The sequence below is a fragment of the Rhamphochromis longiceps genome, linkage group LG20, assembly GCF_057381845.1.
Source record: "Rhamphochromis longiceps isolate RC_006_pf linkage group LG20, R_longiceps_female_GT1.1, whole genome shotgun sequence".
NCBI classification, from domain to species: Eukaryota; Metazoa; Chordata; class Actinopteri; order Cichliformes; family Cichlidae; genus Rhamphochromis; species Rhamphochromis longiceps.
This window is the reverse complement of record NC_140576.1, coordinates 16,472,181-16,495,166: the sequence shown is the minus strand read 5'-3', so window position 1 is coordinate 16,495,166 and position 22,986 is coordinate 16,472,181. Positions and strand designations below refer to the sequence as shown.

The following is a 22,986-nucleotide window of genomic DNA, read 5'->3' as shown; positions in this document are numbered from 1 at the left end:
GAAGCAAAGAAGCACTGTGTGAAAAACTAAGTAGACTTTATTGCTTCCATAGAAATTACAAGGGTAACTAGCAACCAGGTACTGCTAATCAGGTGCACTTGATTAACTGATCATCTGTAAATATAAAGCAGAAGTTTTTGCAGTTTGCTGTTCTGAAGCATTCAGGTCTTTGCCACCCATCAATCTGGGAATGGTTTGAAGCTTCTTTCCAAATAATTTCAAGTCTCTCATTCTACAATGAGAAAGATTATTCACAAATGGAAGTTGCTAATCTTCCCAGGAGTGGAAGTCCCAAGAAATTCTCCCCAAGGTCAGACCATACACTGCTCAGAGAAATTGTAAAAAAAAAAAAAAAGGATATTTTGATTTCACCCATTAAAAGAAACAGCAGAATTTCCAGAAGCATTTTTCCTGATAGGAGTCATATTCAACTACCATAGCCAGCTACTTCATACACACATTTTCTAAAAGAACTGGTTCTTACATGGCAGTTTTCTACTCTGTCTTAGCACTCAGAGCAGTTTACACAACTTGCCTCAGTCATACAAGCACTTTTTTCTATGCTTTTTTTTCTATGTCATTACTTTCTATCATTCACCCATATTTATACTCTGATGAATGCATCAGAGAGCAACGTGGGGTTAGTATCTTGCATAAGGATATTTGGCATGCAGACTGGAGTAGCTAGGGATCAAACGACCAACTTTGCAATTGGCAGATGACCTGCTCTACCTCCTCTACCCTTAGCTCAGGAAGGGTGCAGTGGTTTAACTGACTGGGCCTGGTTCACTTACAGTTTTTTACAGACGCTAGGACACATTTCTCAATACTTAGGTCACTTTTGCAAAACTCCTCACACAGTGAGCACAACAGAGGTCTATGTGGGCTAAACTGAGGACCAGTTATCATTGTTTTGGCACAAAATGCATTTAATGACTACATCTCTCAAATTTCATGAATTATTTTCTCACTCAGACACAACAACTGCCAAAAATCTTTGTACGTACAGGACATTTTGCATGTGCTTACATACTGTTTTCAAAACTGTTAAACTTATGGCCAAAACAATAACACAATGCAAAACTTAAAAAGACAGCAAAATTAAACAGCAATATTTTATTGAAACATATTTTAAATCTAAAAATGCAGTTTAACCAGCCATAGCTGATTCTCATTGTAGATGAACATCTACACAGGTGTTACTCCTTCAATTTTGGCATGCCAGAAGATTATTTCCTAGGTGTATTGCCCTAGATGACATAAGATGTGATGTGGATGAGAACCTGTGGCCAAATGGAGAAGACCGAGTAGATTAGCATTACTATTGTATGTGTATCAGTGGATGGTGTGTATACAAATTCTTGTATTTTGGGATTACTTAGTGCAAAAAAAAAAATACATAAACAAATATTAACGAATTCTGCATGATGTCTGATTCATTCCAGTAACATATATTGAAATTATAAACAGAGATGTGTCCTTGTTTTACACAAGAAAACACTGTGTAATGCTACATGTTGTTAGTGTTTTTTAGGTCATTGTTTTGTGGGTGACAAAGTGTGTTTGTCGGCTGTCAACCTTTGCTAGTGTTCTGGAAGAATGAGTTTATTTGAGACCTGAATAAAGTGCTTTGGTAGTTGTAGTGCATTTTGAATGTGAAATGAACTGCTTTGCCAAGCTGAAGGTCAGTTAGGAGAATTGTGTGAAGAGTTTTGCAAAAGTGACCTAAGTATTGTGAAATGTGTCCTAGCGGCTGTAAAAAACTGTAATACCTGGCTCGTATGACACTGGCAAAAAACCCTGGAATATATATTTCCATTTATTTGAGAGTCATTGAAAATATCTTTCGTCCCCTGTTTGATGAAACGACACATGATACCTGATCTCTGGCATTTCATGAAAAATTCACTGTGTAATAAAACATATAATGTCTTTCTATAATAATTCAATTTTCATTCTTCGGACCCATTTGTCAAATCACAGAATGACTTTCAAACTTAACTGGATCAAGGGGGAACGTTGTATTCAAATGGGTTCCATTTTTTCTAATATTCCCAATTATAGCAGTAGTTGCTGTGATCTGTCCTGCTGTATTCAAAGTAATGTCGCACTTTAGTGACAATCCAATTAGCTGGATAATGTCAGGCAAATTAAATACAGAAAAAATACATTTTGTAATGATTTCTCGTACTGTTCTGACTTAGAGTGCTATCATTATCATACAGAGACAGGCAAATCTTAGTTGTAATATGTCTCACATATAATGTGGTCTTGGGTTATGAGAACAGACCAGTCCCTCCCTTCCTTTTACTCCCACTCCATGTCCTTTACTTAATTAGAATTATTCTTCATATGTGTGTGCGATAATTACAGTTGAATAGGTCCAAATTCTGAACCCAGTCAAAACATAACCTGTCTTTGTTTCATCATTGACAATTCAAAAAAAGCTTTTACTACAAAAAACACAAATCTAGTAAAGATTCATGAAATCTGCCCCCAGGGTTTTGTCACTGATGTTTCTGCCTTTATCACCCATCACCCAGAAGATTTCAGTTGCCTTCCCAGCATTGCCAGTACATTATCTGTGCTTGCTTTTGGTAGAACTTTGAATTGGGTCATTATTAATATTGGTGGTCAGAGACTTGTTCAGTACTTGAATTTCAATTTTTGATCTTATTTTTCTTCAAATAAATTTGGTTTGTTTGGTTTAGCTGTAATTGGCTTTTTTAATACTCACATTTATGTATTTAACATCTAACAACCTACAATTTACAATGCTTTTTGAAATATATACATATATATAGCTTTACATTTTGAAGCTTTTAGAATTGTAGGGGTCTTGCAAGTGTTGTTCTAATTTTAATGCAGGATAAACAGCCATACAGAGCAAATACTCCCCCAACTCATTCTATTTCAGTATAGAGTGACACTCTACTGCAATTTTCAGTTCTTTATGGTCATACTGCCTTCTCTCATATGTTAATCAGATATCACTCTACGCCTGTGTGTGTGTGTGTGTGTGTGTGTGTGTGTGTGTGTGTGTGTGTGTGTGTGTGTGTGTGTGTGTGTGTGTACTTAGCACAGTAGCAGAACAAAACATGGCTCACTCAAGTTAATAACAATTCACCAGCCTGCAATCGAGGTTTTCCAGAAATTGATCATTTGTCGGAAAACAAGAACCAAATCTAAACATCTGCAAATCTAATGGGCTCGGCCAGAGCACTATGAGGAAGGCTGTAGCTCTCACTTCATTTTAAAGGCATAGATGGAATAAAATAAAGAGACCTATTCACATAAACAAAGAATAAAATGTAAAAAAAAAATAAATAAAATAAAATAAAACTCAGACCATTCTCAATCCGACGCGTAACATAGCAACGATTTGTCACATCCCGAGGCGTCCCATAGGAACGCGAAAGGTAACCTTCTGCTTCCCTATGATATGCGCTGGATTGTGGATAGAATCCAATAGAATGACGCTCCCGGCGGTAACATTTGTTCCAGCAGTGTATTCCAGCCCTAACCCTAATCTTAACCACAGACTTGATCATATTAGATAGTGTTTTCCAAAGTAATTAATGATGATAAAGTAAAACGAAATGTACATGTAGATTCATTCCAAATGGTTCTCATGTTTCCTGACGTTTCCAAACATGTAACATAGAGACGTGTTGGGTGGCCAAAAACGTAACATACCGACGATTTCTCACATGGCATAATATGTTACGCTTTGGGATGAGAACGTGTTGGGAAAATACCAAGGGGACAGGAAGGATGTACCTATCACTGACCGGAACAAGCTCTAACGGTCATATTCTTTGACTTTACAGGTTGATCAGCTCAAGCTTACAAGTACATAAACACAGTGAGGAAGTATTCATGAATACTTATAAGTTTCATAAGTTAACTTTCACGGCTGGGGCAGCAGTCTTGTGGTGATGAGAAGGAGGATCCAAGTAGCAGACAGCGGCAATGATGTGAGTGAGTTTATTTACAGTGCATAATACATAACAAAAGCGAGGGCTGAACCAAACGTAAACCTAAACTGGGAAAAACTAATAAACAAACCTAAGGACACGGGATGATACGGAGAAAGCAGGGCAGAGAGACGCGGAGAAACACTGATTAACACAGAATAACACAGACGAACCCACGAGGAGCACAGGCAGACACACACACTATAAATACACACAAGGAAATGAGGGAATGACACGACGAGACACAAACCTTCAAAGTAAAACGGGAAACTCACAGACTGTTTTACAACACAAACGAACAGAGCACAAGGGGAAGACACAGGTAAATGGTAAATGGCCTGCATTTGTATAGCGCTTTTCTAGTCCATAGGACCCCATTCACACACACATTCACACACTGGCGATAGCAAGCTACATTGTAGCCACAGCTGCCCTGGGGCGCACTGACAGAGGCGAGGCTGCCGGACACAGGCGCCACCGGGCCCTCTGACCACCACCAGTAGGCAAACACGGGGTTAGTATCTTGCCCAAGGATATTTGGCATGCAGCCAGGATGCAGCCTGGGATTGAACCACCGACCTTCTGATTAGTGGCTGACCTGCTCTGCCACCTGAGCTACAGCCAGGTAGGGATAATAAAACACTGAACACCAGAACCAAACCCTAAGAACTAATATAAAAGCAGAAGAAACTAGAAAATAATAACAATAAACTCAAAATGCTGGGTCACCGACCCAGGACCATGACATTAACCTTATATAATTATAAAAACAACATAACTTTTTATTTATAAGGGAAACATGCTTTCAAGTGAAGTCCAAAAAGGTAGGGATAAGATGAGAAAGACTTTTACACACACCAGAACTGTTTCACAGGTTATGGGTTTTTTATATATATATAAAATCATAAATGTATTTTATGTTTACCAACATGCCTACCTCTATTTATAATGTACAATGAATTATTCACAAATGCCCCTCCAGATAATTTAGTGGGTACTAAATTTTATCGACACTCAGATAAATCTGTCCAAAAGAGTGAGTACACTTTTCTTTTGTTTGTGTATTTGTACAGTGGTAGTTAGGAATTTACACATTGGGCCCCAGGGATTGGTGAGCCAGAGTTGGGGGTGGGGGTGGAAGGTTGCAGACGACCTTATTAGACAAGTACGGCTCCAAATATTTGAGCTTACTCTTCACCATAGTGCTATGGTTAAGTTCTACTTAGCAATATGAATAAAAAGGCCATGACCGAGGAAGGTACCATGATTTCAGAATTGCTGAACAGACGTATTGACAGTGACAAATGGTAATGAGCAGAATGCTGAGGACTACGTTGTCTTTGTGCTAGAGACTACAGAGAAAAAAGATCTGCCTCTGACTTATTGATTGACTATATGGGTGTAATGCAAACACGCATAAATAAACATGTTCATGTATGCATGATAGCAGGATGTTACATTAATTTAAATTCATTTTCTTGAGACTAATTTAGAACACAACCATAACTAATGTGGTAAGGTATTGTTCATGTTGTGGGGACAACAACTCATGCACACACAAATGCACACTGTTTTTACTTCTTCAGTTTGTTTATGTACTTAAGGTTATGGAAAGACAGGAAATTGCCCTGTTGAGGCTTGTCTCAACAAACAGCGGATGTTATTACACCCACTGAGGAATCAACAACAAAAATATCAATGTTAAGTGTTGCCAACTTTGTGGGATATTGTGAGACAAGTATTTCTTAACAGGGCACAAAAGGATGGAAAACAAAGGACTATCAATCACCTGCTGTAGACAGAATCTCATACCCAGAGATATAAAAGAGTAAATGTATGTTTGACCCAGTAATAATCTCTACTCACAGACATAAAAATCAGCACTTGAATATCTTTGGGGTCTATGTTCTGCTGCCTGCCTATCATGCAGTGATAGGAAATAACAGAGAACAATAAACACTGTTTAGAGAGGTTTCTTTAACTACATGCGTTATGTTGCATTCTGGATATGACAGCGGGGATCTTTAAGAAGCTGCTAGGAAACCAGCAGACATAAATGACAACAGTAGGCATTATCAGCAGCAACTGCCACCAATTATTCAGCCACACTGGGATTTTGAGGTAATAGTTAATTAACTTAGGGAGATCACAAACTTTGCTCTATCACTAACTATTCATTCTTACAGGTTACTCCAAAACAATGAAATCTGAATAAAAATGTTTTGTGGTGAAATCAATGAGTTCAGCCTGATGTCAAGTCTGTGTCACACAAGTAAATGGACTGGTTCTTATAAAGCACTTCAGTCTACTTGAGCACTCAAAGTGCTTTATTCACACAAGCACTTTTTCTATACGTTAGTGCCTTCCTTCTAACAGTCACACTCTGATGAATGTATCAGAAAGTAACTTGGGGTTCAGTGTCTTGCATGCTTGGCATGCGGACTGGAGGAGCCAGGAATTGAACCACCAATCTTTAAAATACCAAGTTATAACTATCAGGTCTTTAAGTCTGACGACATTAGCTGTGTCTGGGCCCAAACTCTGCTGCAGGTCCCTAAGTAAAACAATCACTGCAGCATCACTGAGAGTTGAAAAACTGTCTAAATTCTTTCAACTGTAATAAAATGATCAGTGTGGCTGCTCTACCGGGTGTAATAATTAAGTTTAACATCCAGGCATCCATGAAAACAGATTTTATTCAATTTAATGGAACTGGAAGTTAGCAGGGAGTTAGCTTGCTAGTTTCCATCTAAATATAATATACCATGTTCAGACTGAGGGATTTCTGAAACATTTAAAACTTACAGCTCTGCTATCACTTCCGACATAAATGAAAACAGAACTAAACAGCAGTGGCATTCATAGGGTTACTGAAGTTTGGCTAGCTGGTATATAACAATGTGCTACGTGATCACTAGCGACATAGCTATGTTAGCATAATATAAACAGTGAAGCTGGAGGATGAACGCTAACTTTTTTCCACTCGATAAAAGTTAATGTTAACGGTTCCCGATGGTCAGGGACAAATGCAATCTAAACTAAACTTTAAAATGATTAGTGGTAATAAAAACTGAGAGGCCATCAGTGATCACAGACTGTTTAAGGGGCTTGTTGAGATTAAATAGAACAAGATACAAAGCATTAAAACATTTTAAAAATATAAAAGCCTTATAAGAAGCAGCAGCAATGAGATGATTCAGGAGGCCGATCACATGGGAAGCGGCGGCAACTCCAGGGCAGGTCTGGGGTTTGTCCTTGATGGTGAGGCTCCTTAGCCCACAGATCTGGAGGACGATGGCGGCGCCAAATAAAACTTCAGGTGGCCTGGAAGGTGGCCTGTGATGGTGTGGTTGGTTGATGGCCGAGGAGGAGAAGGAGTACGTGCAGGCTGTGGCTGAGCAGGATGTGGACATGCATTCCGCGCAGGATGTGATCTGGCAGGTGTGCAGACCAGACAGCGCAACGACCTCTGGTGGAAACATGGCTGGACCAGACTGCACAGAAACCTCTAGTGGAACAGGATGAGAACCAGACGGTGCGGAGAGCTCTGTTGGAGCAGAACCAGATGGTGATGTGGAGATGTGGAGATCATATCTGGCTGGATAAGCTTGCCTGAGTTCCCAGCAGATGACGCAGGCGGCTGGGTCGGCTCGCTCAAGCTCTCAGCAGAGACAGAACAATGAGACTGCTCAGCTGAGCTCCCAGCTGAGACAGGTGGAGGCGGAGTTGGCTAAAGTTGTGCAGATCACACCCCCTGCACACAACTCCACAGCTAAGGCTACTGTGAAGTGCTGGCCATTTTCCTCATGGGAATGGATACAGTGCTGGTGCTTGCCGAACACCAGCCACCCCCTCCCAGTGGGTGCAATGACAGGCTGAGTGTCAGCTGTCCCCACCCTAGGAACAGGGACAGGCGCAGGAACAGGCCAGATACCAGTTGCCTCCACTCAAGGAACAGATTCCGGTGCAGAGGAGGACTTGGCCATGGCTGCCCTCACCTGTGGAGTAGGTGACTGTGGAATAGCTGTTCAGCTGTGCTTCCCAGGTGTTTTCACTTTGCCCATTTCCTGAGTCCTGCACAATGGGTCCAAAACCTGTTGACAGCTTACCATAACACAACGCTAACAAGCTCTACAACTTCAAAATGGCCTGACCCGAAGACCAAAATAACAATCTTCACACATTTAATGTTACATTAATGTTTCATCACTAAGTACACACATGTCTATACTTTTCAAGAAACTTACACTTTCACTGATCTTTACAGTAAAAGTAAAAACAATCATTCATTCCTGGACTGCGCTGTGCACATTGAAGAGAACGGCAAACTCAACATCGAAGTTTACCGGAAGCCCACACACACGGACCAGTACCTCCTCTTTGACTCCCATCACCCTTTGGAACACAAACTTGGAGTAATTAGGACCCTACACCACCGGGCAGAACATGTTCCCTCTAAGCCTGAAGGGAAAAAGAAGGAACACACACATGTAAAGGAAGCACTCAAAACGTGCGGCTATCCTAAATGGGCGTTCTTAAAGTCAGCAAAGAGGCACAGAAAAGAAGATCAGACACCAGCGAGGGAGGACAGACGCAACAACATTGTCATCCCCTATGTAGCCGGCGTATCAGAGAAACTCAGGAGAGTTTTCTCCAAGCATGACATCCCAGTGTATTTCAGACCCAGCAACACGCTCAGACAGAAACTGGTTCACCCGAAAGACAAAACGCCAAAACACAAACTTAACAATGTGGTGTATGCTGTACAGTGCAGCGAGGAATGCTCAGACCTCTACATTGGAGAGACCAAACAGCCACTTCACAAGCGCATGGCACAACACAGAAGAGCCACCTCCACAGGACAAGACTCAGCAGTCCATCTGCATCTTAAGGATAAAGGACACTCTTTCGAGGATGCCAATGTTCACATTTTGGACAGAGAGGACAGATGGTTTGAAAGAGGAGTGAAAGAAGCCATCTATGTCCACTGTGAGCGACCATCTTTGAACAGAGGCGGGGGTTTACGACACCAACTCTCTGCCATCTATAATCCAGTTTTGAGATCCCTTCCCAGACGCCTTAACGCCCACTCACATCCTGGGCCATCTGACCTCAGGAATTCGCATGATAAGGTGGGGCCAGGTTTCACAATGAACACACCCGAAACTCTGGCTGATTGGGACCCACGCCCAGTTTCCCACCTTGGCTCAGGCGATTAGAGGATCATCAGGGGGTCCTTTTGTCCCTCTGTGGGGGGTCACTCCCACTAGGTTTATATCTGGGACTCTCCACCATTTGACCTTAGAACTGAAGAAGCTTCTCGGATGAGAGGTGAAACGTCTTCAAGCAACTTAAAGAAGTCCAGACGCTTTTCTTTGCAAGCTCCTTTGACTACGATGACCTGGATGACTGAGAACCTTCACAGACAATCATTCATTCATTCATTCATTAAGTCAAAGTTAAAGTAAACTTTATTGTCATCTCTGCTATATCCAGTCCAGCATACAGAGATTTGAGATGATGAGGCTCTGGTTTCATCAGTGCAAAGCAAGCTAATAAATAGATATAAAAATGAGAAGAAAATAAATAAATATCCGCTTGAGAGTTACAATTAGAATTTACAGTTGGTGTGGTTTAAAGTGACCAGTGTAGCAGCTTGTAAACCCAGTTCAACCCAGAGTGAATAAGATTGTTCATAGGGCAGCATAAATTGCCCATAGTGTAAATGACCTTTAAATTTGGTAAATATTTTTTACATTTGTTTGAAAGGCACTTTGGTTTTATTTTTGAAATCCGTGCTTTTATTTTGAAACAGGAAACTGGCACAAAACCGCTAAAGGGCTGTTAGTAACGTTTCTTTTAGGATATGGTAAATAGTGTGCCTTAAAGTGAAAAATATGTACGTTTACTTTGCCAATTAGTACCTGGCTGACAGTGGCACAAGGTTTGTTAATGTTTCCTTTAACGGAATAAGTTACATGCAATCAAAATGTCGTTTAATAGAGTTTATGTTGTTAACCTTGACCTTGACCTTTATGTGTAGTTGTAAGTTAGTGAGGTGATATAATGAATTGAGTGATGTAAATTTGATGTAAATGCTATATGTGAGCAGGAGAAATTTGTTTCCTTTGATGTTATGGTATTAATATTGCTGGTTTTGTTTTGCTCCTAGCTCTTACGGTGTCTTCACTGAATGTTTCAATAAAAACTTTTCCAATAAAACCTCTGTGAAGCATCAGTATAAGAGACCATCATTCAGCCAGGGATGCTACACATAGAGTAGCGTTTCTTACAGAGGTAGTGGTGTGCAAAGTGCAAAAAAAGTCAGTTAACAGATTGTGTGGGTGTGTGTGGTGGGGGGGGGGGAAGGGAGGGCTGGTAGTGAGTTCAGGAGTCTGATGGATCTGGCCCCGATGCTGCGGTAGCGTCTGCCTGATGAGAGGAGAGAAAAGAGTCCATGTGAGGGGTGTGACGGGTCGAGCACGATACCTGAGGCCTTACTGATGCAGCGATTTGAAAGATGACTGTAGCAGAGGGAGAGATGTTCCAATGATCTTGGTAGCTGCTTTAACAATCCGTTGTAGTTTGCTGAGATCATCAACATTGCAGTTTCCAAACCACACGGAGATGCAGCTGGTCAGAACACTCTCTATTGTCCCTCTGTAGAACATAGTGATGTTGGGAGGAGAGAGGTTGGCCCGCTTCAGACATCTCAGGAAGTGGAGGCGCTGCTGGGCCTTTTTGGTGATGGAGGTGGTGTTGGTGGTCCAGGTGAGGTTGTCTGAGATGTGAACTTACATGTTAGGTATACAGTAATCTGCTATTTGGGGATAATGCCTAGCTATAGCTGAGATCCAATGCGAGTTTCACATTTATGCTTTCAACTTTAATCGTCAGCCATATCTAGGTAATAATGGATTGCATTTATAATAATAATAATAATAATAATGGATACTTTATTGATCCCCATGGGGAAATTACTTGTTTTTCTCTGCATTTGACCCATTCACTCAGTGAAGCAGTGGGCAGCCCACTAAGCAGGCGCCCGGGGAGCAGTGTGTAGGGATGGTACCTTGCTCAGGGGTACTTCAGGGTAGCCGTTAAGTGGATTCGAACCGCCGACCTTCCGATCATATATATAGCGCTTTTTGGGCCCTCAAAGCGCTGTACAGTTCCACTATTCGTTCACTCTCACATTCACACACTGGTGGAGGCAAGCTACAGTTGTAGCCACAGCTGCTCTGGGGCAGACTGACAGAAGTGAGGCTGCCATATCGCACCATCGGCCCCTCTGGCCATCACCAGTAGGCGGTAGGTAAAGTGTCTTGCCCAAAGACACAACGACCGAGACTGTCCGAGCCGGGGCTCGAACCGGCAATCTTCCGGTTGCAAGACAAACTGTCAACTCTCTTTACTACTACTCTAGGTACTTTACTCTTTTGGAAAAAAGGAGTTTATGTGACACTGACACTGACAGCATTTTGCAAGATTTAAGAGGTCGTCAAAGCAGTTTTTCCATATGGTCAAATACAGTGGTCCCCAGTATGCTGTATCCAGTGACCAAAGAATACTGAACTAGGAGTCTTTCTTCCCTCCTGTGTTACTCCAAATCAAATACCCTTGTGTGGTGATGAGTTCTGAGGGTATTTATGTAATCTGTTGGATGGAATCCAGCAAAGTAGTAATCTTGGGGTTCATTGCACTTTTTTTCTATATGTAAATTCCCTTGCTCAACTTTTATCAATAAATGTTTGTATCATTCTCTCAGTCTCTGAAGGCTATTTATTGAGTTTATTTCATCAATTTTCTTACATGGATTTTAGTCATATATAATGCAACTGATGATGTACAACTAATTTAAATATACCTAATATTAATGGTTCTTTTGTTCTGTCTGACTTTTACATACATTTTTCAAGTATTGAATTATACAAACTTAACCACAAGGTCCACATAAGTTAAACATTTGCATGAGCTAAGGGCTACTCAAATACTATACTTCGGTAGTATAGTAATTACTATAGCAATTACGGAGGTTCCATAAAAACAGAAACAGACTGGTCGAGCTGCAAAGATCTGCAGGAAAAAGGGGTAAATTAATCAAATAAATTAAGCACATAGTGCTGATAATAGTGTTTATTGTCTCAGTCTCTCTGTGTTGGTTTGAGCAGAACATTTATGATCCTGTCCAGTTATTAAAAATGAATATTCTACCTGAATATTTTTGACAGTGTACGAGTCCCTTTTGGATCAGAAAGACTCCTACAGCATTATCTACTCTGAGTTTTAAGTGAAACTGAAATATTTGCCAGCTGGTTGACATAGTGCGTCATCATGAAAATGATAAATAATCAGTACAGGGAATTTCCAATATCCATAAAAAAGGTCTCTCTTTTATTACAAAATAAAACATCTGGTTGTTAACAAATTATGACAGGAGATACTGGATTCAATCCATGTGGTTTTTGATTTCAAAAATTCAACTGAAAAATAATTTCAGTGATGTGTACAGGAAATTTATTGACACTGTCACAATACTGTTCTGTTGATCTTTTAAATCAAAAATTCACTGGTTTCTTTGTTCTGATGTCCTTGGTATAAATCAACAATCAAAGCATTTGTTTAAGCCTGATTCCTAATTACTTGTGTCAACATCCTGCACAGTGTGCAAATGAGTATTTTCCATTAACAAATCAATTTTCTGTTTTTCTGTGTCTGTTTGCCTAGTTACTGGTGTCTAACACTTCCCCTCTTCCTTGTGTTCAGGAGCTGTGGTAATAGCCTTTGTGGTCTGCTGGCTGCCCTATCACGCTCGCCGTCTCATGTTTTGCTACGTGACTGAGTGGTCAGAGTGAGTAACGATTCCTCTCAGTCTTTCATGCAAGGGAACATTCACTACTTGGTTTAGTCCACGGGTCAGCAACCTTTAACACCCAAAGAGCCACTTGGACTCGGTTTCCACGCAAAAGAAAACACTGGGAGCCGAAAATACTTTTTGAAATCTAAAATGAAGATAACACTGTATACATTGTTTTTTTTTTTACCTTTATGCTTTGTGTGAATAAGTAAAGTTTATTTATTAAGTGCTTTTCACAGACAGACAGTCACAAAGTGCTGTACACAAATATTAAAATAAACAATATAATCAATAGGAATTATACACAATTTAAAAGATCAAATGTAAATAATGTAAAGAATATAAAATATGTAGATCAACAAAAGGCTTGTTTGAACAGAAAAGTTTTTAACTGCTTTTAAAAAAAATCCACAGAGCAACTAAGGTTTGTTGCTTATAAAATCCATGAAGTGCTACAGAGAAAATTACATTTAATTTATGTAATTAACACATAAATTTGAACTCTTAAAGAAATATAACAAAAGGAAAGACACCCAGCCGAACTAAAATGACCCGGCAAACATAAACTGTTGTGAGCCGCCAACCTTATATCGCCTTTGGGCTTTTGGAGCCTTGACCTGACTTTCAAAAAGTAATTGGAAAAAAAGCACTATGCTGCTAGAAAGTGAAAAATATATATTTGCAAAATTCTGCCTAAATATGTATTTTACCTTTTTAATGTGTGTGGCGGGGTGTGGCCTGCTGCGCCGCTGCAGGGGAGGCGGACGCACCTGAGCAGCACCCGCAATCATGCCTCGCTGCCTTAACGTCTGTGCCATCTATGCTGTTGTGTTGGTATGTGTCGGGCTGTGAGCTGAAAAGCTACAGCCGGCTGTATGCGTACAGCAACCGTGTGTGAAAAGTGGTCAATAAAGAGATGCTGAAAAGCAGCGGGTCTGCCGTGGTACGAAGTCACTTTCATCTTTACGCAGGACTGTAAGCTGTCATCTGTGAGGTGTGAGCGATGTTTGTTTTTAAACATAGTTCACGGTGGAGAACAGCTGCTGACATAATGTTGACCCGAAGATCCATAATTGGCCTACATGGGGTCATTATAGGACCAGATGTTAGCAATGCCTGACAAGACGGAGCTATCTATCTATCTATCTATCTATCTATCTATCTATCTAGTGTCTATATATATCTCATCCTAATTGGACTGACTTCATTTAAAAATCTCAACCTCTCGTTCTTGCCCCCCCCCACAATTAACCTTTGCATTGTTTCATTAATCAAATCAAACAAACATCTCAGCAGGTGAATGGTCCTACTCAAAAAGTCTCTTTCTTCTGTTCCATATGAATAATGGATAACCAGCTGATAAATGTGGCAGCTGAAAAATCATACATCCAGAGTAATTAAATGCACTTCCTATTCAATGAAACACAGTAACCACACGGCTTCTGTGGCTGGCGCCCCATTAGAGCAACACAAGTTGCAGAGCATGTTTGCTTGTTGCAAAAAAACAAAACAAAAAACAAAACACTTTAGATGATGTGCATAATAATTATGAATAATGAATAATTATCAAAATAGTTTATAATATATGTTTGGTGAATTAACCAAGGTCTTCTGTTCTGCTTCTGTATAATCTACAATTTATATTATTGACATAAAAGTAACTAATGTTCTCAGATAAATAATGAATTTAAAAAGTACTGCCCCATAAGTTTTAAATTTTTAATACAATTACAACTACTCCATTTTTGTATTTTAGTATAGAACTTTATAGTTGTATGCACAGTCCCCTCACAGCAAGAAAGACAAACTCCCAGATTTAAATCTCCTGAGCCTTTCTATTCTGGATTCCTCCCAAAAAGCACATGAATGTTATTTTAAATGGTTAAGAAAATGGGTAGATGATAACGTACATTCCATCTCTCACAATACCAACATGTACCAACATTGCTCTAGTTGCCTAGGTTATCCAGATATGTGTCATTCAAAAGAATCCTTTTCTCCCATCTAGTGGAGTTCCCCCACTTTTCCAGCTGAGGATCATGGCCTCAGATTTGCAGGTGCTGACACTGGATCAGACTTTTACTTTAAAGAAGTAAAGCTGTGTTAACCATCCTAAATAAGAGAGTTTCTGTGTTAACCTTTCATTGGTTTTCTGAATTGTGATGGTTGGGCCCTTTTTCGGTAGGGGGGTGAGAACTCACCACTTTGGGGAATAACGGCCTGTTTTATTTGTTTTATTGGATTTCTTTATTTTTTTGAGTGTTTTGGGGTTTTTCTTTCTGTTACTTGTGTTCTTCAGGGCCCCGTTAACATTGGTGTACGGTGTAGGTTCATGAGGGCCAGTTGAACAAATAAAAGGGTTACACGTGATTTAAAAGTGACTGCAGTATGTTTCTGTCAAACCAGGTTGTCTTGGAATAGGGGCACCTGGGTTATCTGGTTGGGTACAGGTATGTGGGGCTAGGCTGAGTTAATGCTCGACAGCGTAGTGCACTCCGGGCAGCCGTTGTTCGCAGGTTTGAGCCCTGGAGCCCCCCCCCCCCTTCTGCGCTAGCAACAGCTAAAACCATTCTTACAGTAGTAAGTATCCAGGTCAACTGTACTAGGGGAGGTCACGGACCCAGATCCCACTACCCCCTAGTCGTTCAAGGCAGCTTGTGCACTTCTATACCCTTACATAACGGGGCTAGCAGCCCCTTACACAGGGACAGGACCAGACGGTGTGGAAACCTCTAGCAGATCAGAAACAGGACCTGAATCAGACAGTGTAGAAACCTCTGGCAGAGACAGAGTGAGGTGGAGCTGTGCAGGACACACAGCCAGCCCAGGATGCTATGGCTGGGGCTGTGCAGTGTACGCAGTCTGTTCAAATGGCTCCACTGGCATCAACAGCAATGTGGAGTATCTAGTTGGCTGGATAAGCTTACCTGAGCTCCCAGCTGAAACAGGTGAAGGCTGGGTCGACTCATCTGAGCTCCCAGTTGGTGATACAGAAAACTGAGACAGCTCACCTGAGCCACCAGCTGACTGCAAAGGAAGCTGGGTTGGAGCAAATTACAAAGCCTGATCAGGATGCTCTAACGGCAGCAGCTGAAGTTATTGTGAGGGGCTGGCCTCACAACAGCCAGAACCTGTTTCCTTCCTTCCAATTACCAGCCCTCCCCACCCAAGGAGCATGGACGGGTGCAAGGACAGGCAGGGTCCCAGCTGCCCTTACCCTAGGAACGAGTACAGACTCATGAACAGGCCAAGTTGCCTCTACCCGAGGGACATATACAGGTGCAGAGGAAGACTGAGTCACGGCTGCCTTCACCTGGGGAACAGGTAACGGTTGGACACCAGCTGTTCCCACCCAAGGAACAGTTGGGGACAGCTAAGAGTGGAGACAGTCTCAGAGTACCGACCGAGTGGCACAAAACACTATACACAGTTTTTGAATGGGTGACCCTAGGAAAAGAAAACACAGCTTCTGAGAGCTGGGAAACACACAGTCCAGTTTATTTGGGGCCCAGTTTGGGTTCAACACAAACAGAAACAGAAACTTCTGCTTCTTCAGATTTAGAAACAAAATCAAAGTTTTCGAGCTTCAAAGAAAAACAGTCTGTATGAACTGATGAGATTGGCCAGCTCCTGGGCTCACAGCGAGTGAGATCCCTTTCCCTCTCGAGGTGAGCAGAATCTGCTGGGTCTATGGTGTGGTCGCATTGTTCTGTGAAGATTGCATTGTGTGGCTGGCAGGATTGGACATGGATGTGAACATCTGAGCATAGCAAACATAAAACGTAAACTAAACAAGAAACTAAACTAGGGAGCTAGGAAAACAATAAACAGAAAAACTAGGAGCCAGGAGCTAACTAGTAACCACTCGGGGAAACAAGGAACATGGGAGAGACACACAGGAACATGAGGGACGACGTGACAACAGGCAGAGGGAAACACAGGGCTTAAATACACAGAGAGATAACGGGGGAATGAGACACAGGACGATAGCACAGCTGGGAGTAATCACACACAACGAGACTGGGGAGAAGCAAAACTGAACACGCTGCACACACCAGACAAGGAACTGTCAAAATAGAACAGGAAACATGAGACACAGAATGAGAACCGGGGAAGAACGGACATGAAAACTGAAGTTGACTAGACATGACACAAGGAACACAGGGGAGACACAGAGACGGAACCCAACAGACTAGAAACTATCCGGTTGTTCAGTCTGACGTCACTAGCCGTGTCTGGGTCTAAACTCCGCTGCAGGTCCATATATCAAACGATCACTATGGCATTACTGAGAGTTGAAAAACTGTCTAAAGTCTTTCATCTTTAATAAAATGATCAGCGTTCTGCTCTACCAGGTGTAACAATTGAGTTTGACGTCCAGGCATCCATGAAAACGGAATTTATGACATTTAACGGAGTTAGAAGTCAGGGAGTTAGCTCGCTAGCTTCTATCTAAATACAATATAACACGTCCTGACTGCGGCGGTTTGGAAACAAATTAAATCGTACAGCTCTACTATCACTTCCAGCATAAATGAAGACAGAAAACTAAACAGCAGTGACGTTTGTAGGGTTACTGAAGTTGGGCTAGCTGGTATATAATGATGTGCTACGTGACCGCTAGCGACACAGCTATGTTAGCATAATATAAACAAGCTAACTTTTTTTCCACTCGATAAAAGTTAACGTGAGTGTTCTCGGTGGTCAGGAACAAATGTAATCGCATGGCAGGATGCTGTAAAAGGACCAAACTTCAGCCAGGAGAACAACTGAGATAATCCATCCACAATACGAGGTTAGTCATTCATATACTGCTGCATGGGCTGGGCTGTAGTTACATCCTAAGGTTTTAAAAACTGAGCTTAAATAAATGATTAGCGGTAATAAAGGCCGAGGGAAGTCAACAGTGATCACTGACTGTTTTAGGAGCTTTTTGAGATCAAATAGAAGAAAATACAAAACATTAAACATGTTAACAACCCAAAAGCCATATTAAACGCAGACTACTTTAGGCCCGGAAGTAGGATTCGTCGCGTCATCACTGAACAACCGGATAAATAACTATAAATAATTCAAAAACACAAAACACTGGGTTATAGACCCAGGACCATGACAGAATGGCCCTTATACAACAGGGCCAAATATTAAGCTGTGAACCTGATTTGCTTGTAGCTGAAAGAAACTCTTAATTAATCTCTTTGGATACAGTAACACATATTTTATGATGATAAAAATATGAATGAAGTCTAAAAGAATGTATTGGCAGCTATCTTGATCATGTAGCATAACTGTCATTTTGTCAGGGAAACTGTGAGAAAGCTTTACTTTAACAAATAAGTTTGTAGTATTCAACCTCAGTAAAAACACCAGAAAATCACATACAGCTCAATTAGGACCTCTGAATTTAAATATGTTCAACTGTCAAACTGTATTCCACAAAAACATATTTGTCATAATAAACAACAACATGAATATGTAAATAAAGAATATAATGATGTGATCGAACTCTTTTTGACGCATTCATGCGGGGGTCAGTGTTACATTTATTCTGAAATGCAATTACTCATTATGAGTTAACATCAAGCAGATAGTTTAACATTTAGTTATTCATTAGAGATGCAAAACTGACTATGTTACAGGGTTCTTTAATATGACTTGAACTGTTCAGAAGACTTTCCAAATAAAATACATCATTCATGTATTTTTCTGAGTCGAGTCTGCCACTTCATGCCATAGCTGATTTCTGTCTCATTTGATGTCTGACATCTCATTTCCATGTAGACATTAGCTTCAATATCTGCATGCAAATGGGGAAAAATCTTGAACATTGGCATGCAGTGAAGTTTCTACAGCAGAGGTCTTACCCTTCAGTTGAAACTAACAAAATATGCACAAAGTTCTCTGAAACAGGTGAGACCCGGGAGTCCATGAGTGACATCTCAAGCCTCACTTTTGCACATTTAAACTCCTCTACCAGGCTAGGGATAGGCAATGATAGTATCCCAACACTGCTGAGTCATTTGGGAAGTCCGAACCACTTCTTAACGTAGGAGCTCACTAGCCTCTCCAATTGATTGGCATGATTGAGTGAGACCTTTGTCAACGGCCACGGTAGTCTGGGTAACAACCCAAACTGGAAGCAACAGAGCTTCAGTTTCCCTGGGAGTGCAGTGTTGTTAATCCGCCTGAGGTCATTAGCCATATTCTGCTGTAGTTGTTCAAGTTGCCAGGTATCATTGAGATTGGCATTATACCACTGTCCCAGGCTCTTTATCATAATCATTAGTTATTAATAATAACTAATGATTAAATGCAAAATATCATATGAACACAGAGAGAGTGAAAAGAGGTGAGTGACGGAGTTCCATACATCATGGGAAGCACCCAGAAGGCTTGGCCTCTTACATGATAAGTAAGTTAAGGGTTCAGAGTCACTTGATCAAGCCCTTACTTTAAATTATCAAAAAGGAAAATTTTAAGACTAATATTTAAAGTCAAGATGCTGTTTGTTCCTGAATCCAGACTGGGAGCTGATTACATAGAAGAGGGGCTCTAGGAACCACAAGTAAGCCTGCTGTAAGAGAGAGAAGTACTCTATTCATGTGGTAATCTACTATGAACTCTTCAAGATGATGCCTAATTATTCAGGGCCTTGTGTGTAATGAGAAGAATTTTAAATTATGGATTTAACAAGTAGCCAATGAAGAAAAGCTAACATCGGAGAAATATGCGCTCTCTCTAGTCCCTGTCAGTACTCTCGCTGCTGGATTTAGGATCAACTGAAGGCTTTTCAGGGATTTTTTAGAATGACCTGATATACACTGAACAAAAATATAAACGCAACACTTTTGTTTTTGCTCCCATTCCCCATGGGATGGACGTAGAGACCTAATATTCATTCCAGATACACAATATAACCATCCCTCCCAAACAGTGGTCACAAATCAGTCCAAATGTGTGGTAGTGGGCACATCTGCTATATTGAGATAATCCATCCCACCTCACAGGTGTGCCACATCAGGATGCTGATCTGACATCATGAGTAGTGCACAGGTGTACCTCAGACTGCCCACAACAAAAGGCCACCCTGGAATGTGCAGTTTTGTCTCACAGCAAAATGCCACAGATGCCACAAGCAATGAGGGAGCGTGCAATTGGCATGCTGACAGCAGGAATGTCAACCAGATCTGACGCCCGTGCATTGAATGTTCATTTCTCAACCATAAGCCGTCTCCACAGGCGTTTCAGAGAATATGGCAGCACATCCAACCGGCCTCACAACCGCAGACCTCGTGTAACCACACCAGCCCAGGACCTCCACATCCAGCAGGTTCACCTCCAAGATTGTCTGAGACCAGCCACCCAGACAGCTGCTGGAACAATTGGTTTGCACAACCAAACAATTTCTGCACAAACTGCCAGAAACCATCTCAGGGACGCTCAACTGCATGCCCGTCGTCCTCATCGGGGTCTTGACCTGACTCCAGCTCGTCGCCGTAACAGACTTGTGTGGGCAAATGCTCACATTCGATGGCGTCTGGCACGTTGGAGAGGTGTGCGCTTCACGGATGAATCATGGTTCACATTGTTCAGGGCAGATGGCAGCTGAGAATGTCCCAGTTCTTGCATGGCCAGCATACTCACCGGACATGTCACCCATTGAGCATGTTCGGGATGTGCTTGACCGGCGTATACGACAGCGTGTACCAGTTCCCACGAATATCCAACAACCTCGCACAGCCATTGAAGTGGAGTGGACCAACATTCCACAGGCCACAATTGACAATCTGATAGACTCCATGCGACGATGTGTTGCACTGCATGAGGCAAATGGTGGTCACACCAGATACTGACCGGTTCTGGGTCCCCAGACCCCCAATAGCGTAAAAAACTGCAAATTCCAGGGTGGCCTTTTGTTGTGGGCAGTCTGAGGTACACCTGATGTACTCATGATGTCAGATCAGTAACCTGATGTGTCACACCTGTGAGGTGGGATGGATTATCTCAATATAGCAGATGTGCCCACTACCACACATTTGGACTGATTTGTGACCACTGTTTGGGAGGGATGGTTATATTGTGTATCTGGAATGAATTTTAGGTCTCTACGTCCATCCCATGGGGAATGGGAGCAAAAACAAAAGTGTTGCGTTTATATTTTTGTTGAGTGTATAATGACATACAATAGTCAACCCCTTCACATTCAGAATACTTTATTAATCCAAGAGAAAAAGATGTGGTCACAGTGGCTCTAAGACAGTAAACATAGCAATTAACTAAACTAAATTAAAAAATACAATATATTACAAAGTCACAAAACTGTTCTAATAAGTACAAGTATCTCTAATTAAAAAGAATCTAGTAAACACAAAATTGAATGTATATATAATTGAAGTTGAGTTTCCCTTCTTACTGACTTTGTTACTAAAAGTAAAAAATGCTTGAATTGTTTTGTCAACATCACTCTGAGACCCAATCTGTCTGATTTTAGAGACATTGCACACATGCAAGAAAGCAGTACTATAAGTGTTGCCCTCTTAACGCCATCCAGAGTATCTGGTTCAACATTATGTTTGAATTATTGTAGGGTCTCTACCTTACAGTATAAAGCACCTTGAGGTGACTGCTGTTGTGATTTAGCACTATATAAATAAAACAGAATTGAATTGACAGTTTCTAAGATTTGTAAGGGCTGAGTACAACAACCTCAGTTTTATGTAAGTTTTATGCAGTACCTTTTTTATCAACAGCATGTTCTTATCTCTGTAATGGTGATAAGTATAACACTGTGTCAACAGTATCAAAAGCTGCACTGAGGTTTAGCAGGAGAAACATGAAGAAGAGTCCACTGTCAGAGAGAAGATCATTTGTAACTTTCACCAATGTTGTTTCTGTTCTGTGATGAATTTATGTAGGGCTTTTTTGTCTTTTTTTTTTTTTTTTTTTTTTTTTTTACAGAGTAACATCTTTTTGCCTTTTTCCAGGCAAAATGAAGATCCTCTAAATTAGTGAGACACCATTTCGTGTCCAGCTTACAGATTATCTGCTTTAGGGTGCATGTTTGTCAGTCATACCAGGGAGATAAGAACTTTGACTGATTTGGGTATTCCTTTTGCAGAGGAGTCAGGGTCATAGGCAGTGAAGATTTGACACTAGGAATAAAGTTTAGGTAGTTGCTCTGCACTGTGATATCACGTGGCACTGAACATAACAGTAGAGGAATTATATGCTAAATAACAATTTATTTACATGAATTTGAATAACATTTCTCAGGCTGTGGCCACAGATTATTCCTCTTAACTGATTTTTTTCTCCATTTTTGGATTTTGCTAATGGCTTTGTCACTAGCATGTGATCTACAGACCTAGAGCACCTACAGCTTTTTCACATCCGGCACATCCATATGTGCAGTCGCAAACACGTTTGCAGTCTCCCCCAAGAAGAGTCTCAAGAATGCTGATGAGGTGCCACAAGAAAGGTCATTACATGAGAAGAGCTGGATCGGAAGGGCATTAACCCAGCAGCAGGGCTGATAGCTACAAGCCTATCTAGTCATGAAGGTCCTGAAATGCTGTTCCACATCCTTCCAGCCTACTTTATCCCCTAAATATAATAAAATCATAATCAGTTTAGTGACACCACAGTTATACTCATACTCATGACTCATATTGCAGTTTATAGAGGAAAGGAAGACTCTTGAAATTTCGATCACTTCACACACTTTTCGCATTAAACCTGTTAAGTAAGACTGAGTCACTTGCACAGTTAGCAGTTAAGCTGCTGTAACTTTGTTAGGTTGAGCTGAATAATGAGTAATTAATACCTAATTTAATTACTCTTTATTGTCTTTTTGTTGGTGTGACTGTTCTACTTCACCTAGCTCCTTTATTCACAAGTGTTACTGCATTGCAGTTTGGGGCCCTATTTCAGCTTAATTATATTTTAAATACAAATTGCACAGTGGTGAATAGTTTTGACCATAATTATATATAGATTACAGGTAAAGTAAAATTCTGATATTGTGACAGCACTAGTGCAGGGTAGGACCTCGGTTTCCTTTTATTAGTGTCTGAAATCGTACACAGCAAAATCTCCAGTGTTAAATTAACACTGGAGAGTGTCTATATGGGTCCACACCTCTGAGTGTTAAAT

The 22,986-nt window shown here is 41.0% G+C and overlaps 1 protein-coding gene across 1 annotated transcript in view; it reads left to right on the top strand.

The window, feature by feature from the left end:
* The window catches only part of ntsr1 (neurotensin receptor 1 (high affinity)), a 92,293-nt gene that overhangs the window by 42,371 nt on the left and 26,936 nt on the right, over nucleotides 1-22,986 (top strand). The window contains exon 3 of the mRNA XM_085393172.1: nucleotides 12,744-12,828. Within this exon, the coding sequence (XP_085249298.1) occupies nucleotides 12,744-12,828 (85 nt within the window). The remainder of the gene's footprint in view (nucleotides 1-12,743; nucleotides 12,829-22,986) is intronic.